The sequence below is a fragment of the Citrus sinensis genome, chromosome 8 (genome assembly GCF_022201045.2).
Source record: "Citrus sinensis cultivar Valencia sweet orange chromosome 8, DVS_A1.0, whole genome shotgun sequence".
Classification (NCBI taxonomy): Eukaryota; Viridiplantae; Streptophyta; class Magnoliopsida; order Sapindales; family Rutaceae; genus Citrus; species Citrus sinensis.
Window position 1 is genome coordinate 20614263 of NC_068563.1, and position 7856 is coordinate 20622118.

General features: G+C 34.0%; 1 protein-coding gene across 1 annotated transcript; it reads right to left on the reverse strand.

Moving 5' to 3' along the window:
* Window positions 1–3096: 3096 nt before the first annotated feature.
* On the reverse strand, window positions 3097–7856 carry LOC102612297 (protein CHLOROPLAST J-LIKE DOMAIN 1, chloroplastic). The gene is made up of 10 exons (XM_006487658.4): window positions 7651–7856; window positions 6799–6895; window positions 6583–6687; window positions 6354–6431; window positions 5720–5775; window positions 5532–5589; window positions 4399–4524; window positions 4148–4243; window positions 3635–3706; window positions 3097–3369 (listed from the first exon to the last, which is right to left on the reverse strand). The coding sequence occupies exons 1-10, from the start codon at window positions 7755–7757 to the stop codon at window positions 3307–3309; spliced, it is 858 nt and encodes a 285-aa protein (XP_006487721.2). The 5' UTR covers window positions 7758–7856; the 3' UTR covers window positions 3097–3306.

The following is a 7856-nucleotide window of genomic DNA, read 5'->3' on the forward strand; positions in this document are numbered from 1 at the left end:
AGAAACTTAGGAAAGTCACTGATTTTAGGCTCATTAGCCTTTGCAATGTCATTTATAGAATTGTAGTCAAGTCAATAGCTAATATGCTTAAACAAATTATGTCCAAAATTATATCTCCCACACAAAGTGTTTTCATCCCTAATAGGCTGATCACCGATAATATTATTGTAGGCTACGAATGCTTGCATAAATTAAGACACAATAGGGGAAAAAGAAACAACTTGGTGGCTTTGAAGCTCGATATTAGTAAGGCTTATAATAGATTGGAATGAAGCTTTCTTGAACAAACTATGTTAAAGTTAGGCTTTTCTCAAAATTGGGTGAGTCTAATCATGAGGTTCATAAGCTCTGTTTCCTTTTCTGTAATTATAAATGGCATGGCTAGTGGTGTAATCCAACCTCAAAGGGGATTAAGACAAGGATGTCGCCTATCTCCATACTTGTTTATAATTCGTGCGGAGGCTTTTTCTTCTTTACTGATGCAGGTTGAGCAACAAAAGCAAATTCATGGATTGTCCTTCGGAAATGGTATGAGAATCTCTCATCTTCTCTTCGCTGATGATAGTCTCGTCCTCACTAGAGCATCAACAAAGGACTGTTAAAACTTGAAAATAATTTTTTATTACTATACGGCAACTTCTAGACAACTATTTAATTATGACAAGTCTTCCATGTTTTTCAACTATAGTGTTCAGAATAAACAAGCCTCAATTATCAAAAATATTTTCCAGCTTAACATTATTTCAAGGCATGAAAAATACTTGGGGCTTCCATCGATGGTTGGGAGGAAAAGAAGTAGCTTCTTCAGCGACATTAACCTAAAAGTTCTCAGCAAAATTACAAATTGGCAGTACAAGTTTTTCTCATGTGGGGGCAAGGAAGTGCTGATCGAGGCAGTTGCACAAGCTATTCTAGCATACGCTATGAGTGTATTCCGGATTCCTACTAGTATTTGTGATGACATCCAGTGAGCAATTACTAAATTTTAATGGGGAACTAAAGGTGATAAGAGAAGCATCCACTGGTCAAAATGGGAAAGGCTCAGTTAGGCGAAGAGTAGAGGGGGCATGGGATTTAGAGAATTTTCAAGCTTTAATCAAGCCTTAGTGGCAAAGCAAGGTTGGAGGATTCTTCAAAGTCCAGACTCTTTAGTGGCAAGGGTCCTGCAAGCAAGGTATTTTAAGAACAAGGATTTTTTTAATGCTAAACTTGGCTGGAATCCCTCATTCATATGGAGAAGTAGTATTTGAGGCAGACGTGTTATTAAAAATGGCTTAAGATGGAGGATTGGAGATGGGCATAATGTTCAGGTTTATAAAGAAAATTGGCTGCCGAGACCTTTGACTTTCAGACCTGTTTCAAAACCAACTTTACCAACGAATACCCTAGTTTTTGAGTTGATTAATGATGAAAACCAATGGAATGAAGGGCTGATTTATAATCACTTTGAAAAAATAGATGCGAGCAAGATAGTTAGCATTCCCTTGCCTAGAAGACCAATGAAAGATCAATTGCTTTGGCATTACGAGCAGAGAGGCCAATATACAGTCAAGAGTGGATACCAGATAGCTCTAAGAATGAAATTTCCAACCACTCCAACATGCTCAACGGCTGCTAAAAATCAATGGAATATTATATGGACTCTTGGATTACCAGAAAAAAAAATTTAGAATCTTTGGTTGGAGGGCAGTTAATAATCTCCTCCCAACAGCTGAAAATCTCTGGAAGAGAAAGATAGCTCAGGAGCTCACTTGTCAGCTGTGTAGAAATAGTCTGGAGAATATTTTTCATGCTTTAGTGACCTGCAAGGCTGCAAAGAAGGTTTGGAAAACTACCCCTTTTGTAGCTAAAATTGGAGAAGTTTCTAGACAAGACATGTTAAGCTTATTGCACAACATATATAAATTAAGAAGCAAGGCTGACGTTGAATTATTGGTGGCCATTTTTTGGGTGATATGGAGTGTTAGAAATAAGTTTATTTTTAAAGGAAAGAGAGAAAATCCTCAGGTGTTAGTAGTTAAAGCAGAGGCGGTTGCTGAGGCTTATAAAAGAACCCAAATCCCAATGCTTGTTTTTGCTGGAGATCAACAGAGCATAACTCAAAGAACGTGGAGTCCCCCTAAAAGTGGCTATTGTAAGGTGAATGTAGATGCAACCACTAACTTAGAAAAGAAAATCTCAGGGCTGTGAGCTGTTATTAGAGATGAGCTTGGAAAAGTTATTGCAGCTGCAATTAAACCCTCAAAGTTTAATGGAGACGTAACTTTTGTGGATGTCGAAGCAATGGAATGAGGTCTGCAGATTGCTGGATAGGCATGACTAAGGTGGCTAGTTATCGAATCAGACTCTCAAGAGGTGGTTAATCTGGTGAGCAACAGGCAGGGCAGCATAACTGAGATCTTTTGGGTCATATCGGAAATTCAAAATTTAGCGAAAGACTTTGATAACGTTAATATCAAGTATGCTCATAGATCATATAATGCCATTACCCATTCTCTAACCAAGTTAGCTATTGAGAAATGCGAGACTCTTGTACGGATGATCATTCCCTTAAAAACTTATGTTCCTTCTATCTTATTTGAGTTGAATGAATTATTTTCCTTTCAAAAAAAAAATTGGACATTTCCTCATTTAATTAATTGTTAATTTAATGTAACTGGTATTATAAATATTATAATTCAATTCAGATTAAATTGTAATATTATTTTAAACTATTAAAATATTAAATAATAATATAATTTTAGATTTACATATATAAATTTATTGTTTAAGCAAATGTTTAAAATATGTTGTTAACTTTTTCAATTAATTTAGTACAAAATCTTTTAAATTATTACGTTGTAATTACAATATTGATATCATAAATTAAAAAAATTAGGTATTTATAATTAAAATTGATTTTTATTCTTCGTATTTTGTGAGTTGCCATTTCATCAATAGTACTTATTTAATTAAATAATTTAAAAATAAATATGAATAATAAAATTATTGTTTCTATTCAATCCAACTACACTAAACACGATACTGTGCTAAATATAATATAATTCGATAGCGTAATAAATAGGGCCTAAAGGACAGTAAAAGGAGACGCGCGAATGCAAAGGGAAGGAACCATGGACTTGCAACTTACAGACACATACAAGTGATATTAATTGCTGAAATTACTCTGCTAAGTTTAATGTTCATATTAAAAGATCAGAATCTCATTTTTTGACAAAATTTCACAGCCAAATTAAGCATTGATCCAACCAACCCTGTGCTGTAGGCTTGGCTTTTCAAGTCCCCAAATCCTCTACAGCAGATTCATCACCGATAATATGATGCCATTATGAAGAGCAAGACAGCTGATGAACCAGTGACTATCAATTCCTGCACACAAAAACTCGTCATCAGGGATCAACATATAACAATAATAATCTTCAACCCATGAGCAAGAGCAACAGATATTCAGAAGATCACATATGAATACAGTGATGCAAGGAGGAATTGTTTGATGTCTTTTGTCGCAAAGGGATCAACAGATAACAATAATAATCATGCACAGGCAGAACTCATCTTACTAGTTTCCTTGTTAGTACAACCGTTATTTACATAAGGCCTTTTAATGAAGAAAATAAGCTAAAAGTGTCATTACCTGGTTATCGAAGAGAAAAGCAGGTATGAAACCACCTGCATATTCAATCAAATTCAAAATACCAGTGTATGCCTGCACGATGAATGGAGCAGGAAATTAGAATTTAGTGCTGAGGTTAGAAAGAAGAGGAAACTACTACGAAAACTTCAAGACAGTACTTGTTTAAAGTTAACAATGACTAACAATCTCTAATATTAAGATATATTGTGCCGGGACAGCGAGCAGGTTGAGCTTAGGTTGTTCTTTAACAGTCCTGTAGAAATATTTGCAAACCGAATGTTATTACAGACACCGCAAATGAAGGTTTGTTCAAGCAGCCAGGACAGGTATCGAGTTGATCTAGGTTGTTCTTTGACGATTATTCCAGCATTTCTATTCAAAGAGTTTTTTATGTTATCATATACTGTGAAGCGACTGCATATTACAACAAACAAAAAGCAATCCAACGGATATATGAACCATATCAATAAATAATTTTAGACAAACAACAAGAAGTTTGACAATATGTCATACCAGAGAGGAAACAGCAATAACACCAAAAACTAGTGCAAGACAGCGAAGAAGCCGTTTTCCCATTCGAAGTGCTCGCCCATCATCGTCACCTTCTTCCTGCAGCCAAGATCAACTCAAACATTGTAAAAGATCAGAGTAATTTAAATGGATGGGCATCGTAAAAAATTTCTATTCAAATGATGACACATAAGATAAAAAAGATAGTTTAAAATTTGTTGTTTAAGACGATAAAGGCAAGCCTAACAACTCACTGTATATGTTGGTGATACAGCTGGCTCAAAGCTTTTCAACTTCTCAAAAAATCGATAAACAAATGCAAAAGCCAAAAACTGCAATGGTTTGTACTCAGCATAGCGTTTGATAGCAATCCAAGCTGTCTGCAAGAGGTAAAAAAAAAGGAGCATGGAAATCAAAATATGGTATAACCTCTATACTAAAATACTCCATAAATTACTATCCACTATTATATAATAATTTTTACGATCCCGACTTTGGCCAATAGGCTCAATTAATAATTTTGATAAATTAATACGATAACACTTTTTCTTAAAGCCCTTACATAAGTTTATGTTCTCCTCCATATTTTAAGTTAATAATTTGCTAAAATTACGAATATAATTGACTATGATATTTTATTTACAGTATTATTAATTTTTTTAATCTATTGTTACTTTTTTTTTATTCAAATTTAAATATAGTTGGATCTCATCTCTAATTTTGCTAATTGCATCTAGAAGTTTTGGAGATGAATTTTCGAATTGCAATAAAAAATTATGAAGTGTTGTTTATGATTTGAGGGCTTCCTTTCACATAACTGGCTTCGAAGCTATTGTATCATCCTGAGCTTCATCATCAGCAGAATTTTCAATGATGTTAGCAACGATTTTCCTAAACTTGAAACCTCTGAACCTACATCATTTTAGGGTAATCCAAGATGTAAATAAGTAGATAAATACAATATATTTTTTTTTCCAATTTATTTAATGCATATTTAGCGAATTAATTCATATTCAATTGATTAGATGGTAAAATACAATGAAATTTTAGCTAACTAAATGCATGTTCTTTGAATTGTAATTGCACTCCATTATTTGATAAATTATTAATTTATTGGTTAGTTAATATCTCTTTTAATTAAGAGATTTTATATGGTCCCAACACTATTAATTTCTAGAGGTTATACTGTAGGAAATAAAGCTCTAATTTAACCGTTAGAAAGCTTCTTAAACAAACAATTCAATAATTATACTGGTGAAGGAAGCATATGAGCCAAATACAAAGTTCAAAAATTGTTGTATAGTAGGTTCTGCAGTTTCTTTTCATCTCCAAAAACAGTGGGCAAAACAAAAAGAGGAAGAAAGAAGACAAACATATCACCACTCACAAATGCAGCAGATATTGCCAAATTGATACGTATGTCTTGTGGACTGGACTTGGCAAACCTGAAAACATATTTTGATCCAAAGTAAGAGCTATATTGTCGATAATAATAATGATAATAATAATAATAATAATAATAAGCAGATAACGCTAGAAGAAATATTTTAGTATCCTTGATCAGCAATCACAAACCTTGGCCCCCATGGAAAAATAGGTTGCTTATCTGCAAATTTTATCTCCTTCGAAACCTGCATTGTGCAAGTATAAAGTAAAGACAATCATTTTATGTAACAAAAGGGTGCCTGCAAGAAGCCAAGAATCATTTATGTGCACACAAAAAAATTAATGAAACAAAAATATTTTGATAAACCAAGGGCATAAATGAGTAGAACAGTGATTTACATAAAACATATGTCATTAGATAATTCAAGTCTACAAGCAAAAGTTGTAGATATTCAAATTTGTTGTATGTCAATTTTCATGTTATTTTATATTCGGTTAATTAAAGGCAAACAAGTCCTTAATATTTCTTTTCCTATACTTAGATCTCACCATATCCTCCCTTCCCTCCCACCCACTCAAACCCTCTGCCCTAAGGAAAAAATGATAAAATATAACCAAAATTTTAAGGGAAAAGTAGTTCTCTCTGCAAGCTCAAAAGATGATGACATTTTATCTAAGCTTGAAAATTAACCATCACCACAAAATATTATTCTAAATACAGTTGTCCACAATCAAGCACCCTCCAAGATGGCCTTTGGATTAAACATGACATAAAATTTATCAAAAGAAAGAAACTTTAAATAATCAAAGACAGGTACAGCACCTTAAAGGAACCAAAAGTCACACCCTTCTTCCGCTTACTCAATTGTTCCATCATGAGTTTGTCATATGCCTTCTCAAGCTGGAAAACATTCACAAATCACAAGATCCCCCAGTGTAAGGATACTTTCTCATTTTCTACACAGATTCAAATTTATGAATCAGGATGTCAATAAAACAATTTTTTTTCTTCGCTTTATATAAAGAGAAAAGAGCCGAGCCCCATCACCCACTCGTGCAGCAGTTGCTTCGTCATTGTTTCTTTCAGCTTCCTTGCGTTTCTTTGCATACACTGCCTTGACCATATCAAATCCCTCAATAGGATTGACACCCAAAACCTTAAAAACACAAACATTTCAGAAAAACAATTATCAACCATACACTCATACCCAATGATTCATTCACTTCCAAATTCTGCAAAACTCAAAATTAATACATGCCAACATTACCTCATATGGATTTAACTCACTGTCTGAATTTGAACTCCCTGTTGCTGATGCCGCAGCACAAGTCACACTTCTGTCCCATGAAACTGCTCTAGGAAACCTGTTAAATTCAAAAACCAGCCGTTATAGTTATGTGTTCAATTCAAGGCTGAGGAAGGACCCAAGGAGCAAAAACAAAGTACTTGCATACTCACAAACTAAACATTATGAACTGAAACTTCAACGACACTCTTACCATCACATCATTGAGTCAAAAAGAGAGAGAGAGAGAGAGAGAGAGACAGAGACAGAGAGAGAAATAATCATATAACCAAAAGCATCTTCAGTTCTAGAAAAAGCTAGTTGCATATTGCATAAGCTATATGTATGCCTGTAATTGTTGTTCTCCTGCTAAATTGTGAAAGCACAACAGCTGTAGTTCTATCAGTAAACACCCATTGTTACTTCACAACTACCGTTAATAAATCATCCACTCACTTGATTTTTTTTTTTTTTTTTTTTGAGGGGGTCTCAGAAACAAAATCCTTGATAATTAGTGATTACATTTTACAGTAGCCAATTCAATCCCAAACACGCCCCATATATGCTGACTTTTGACATTGGTTTCACTTTACAAACCCAATAAGATAAATTATTTGGTAAAATAATGATAAAATTCACAATTAAACCTCGCTGACACATCCCACCTTATCCAAGTACATTAACACAAAAAGCATCATTTAAGTGAAAAATACACACTTTAGCTCTTATAAAAATAAAAAGGTTCAGTGTTTGAATAACAAAGAATGAAAAGAAAAGAAAAGCGATAACCTTTTAAAGAAAAAAGAGGATTTGTCATGAGATTGAGTGAGTTACCTAACAAAAGAAGGCGGGAATCGCGAAATTGAGGCTCTGGAATTAAAATTCCTTAGAGAAACTTCTGCCTTTGGGCAGTGAAACACATTGGAGACAGTCATCGCCATTTGCTTTGATGATTCTACGTGTATGCAACGAATTTTTGATATAGGGTTTTAAAGAAAATTTTTTTCCCCTTTCTTGGCCTCGGGAGTACTTAGAAGAAG

What these genes read in the sequence shown, in the direction of transcription:
- LOC102612297 (XM_006487658.4), bottom strand. Translation starts at nt 7,757, where the DNA reads ATGGCGATGACTGTCTCCAATGTGTTTCACTGCCCAAAGGCAGAAGTT. An exon ending in ATTTTTCCATGGGGGCCAAG is followed by an intron (nt 5,590 to 5,719) that starts GTTTGTGATTGC and finishes ATATGTTTTCAG; the next exon opens with GTTTGCCAAGTCCAGTCCAC. An exon ending in TGGCAATATCTGCTGCATTT is followed by an intron (nt 4,525 to 5,531) that starts GTGAGTGGTGAT and finishes TACCTCTTGCAG; the next exon opens with ACAGCTTGGATTGCTATCAA.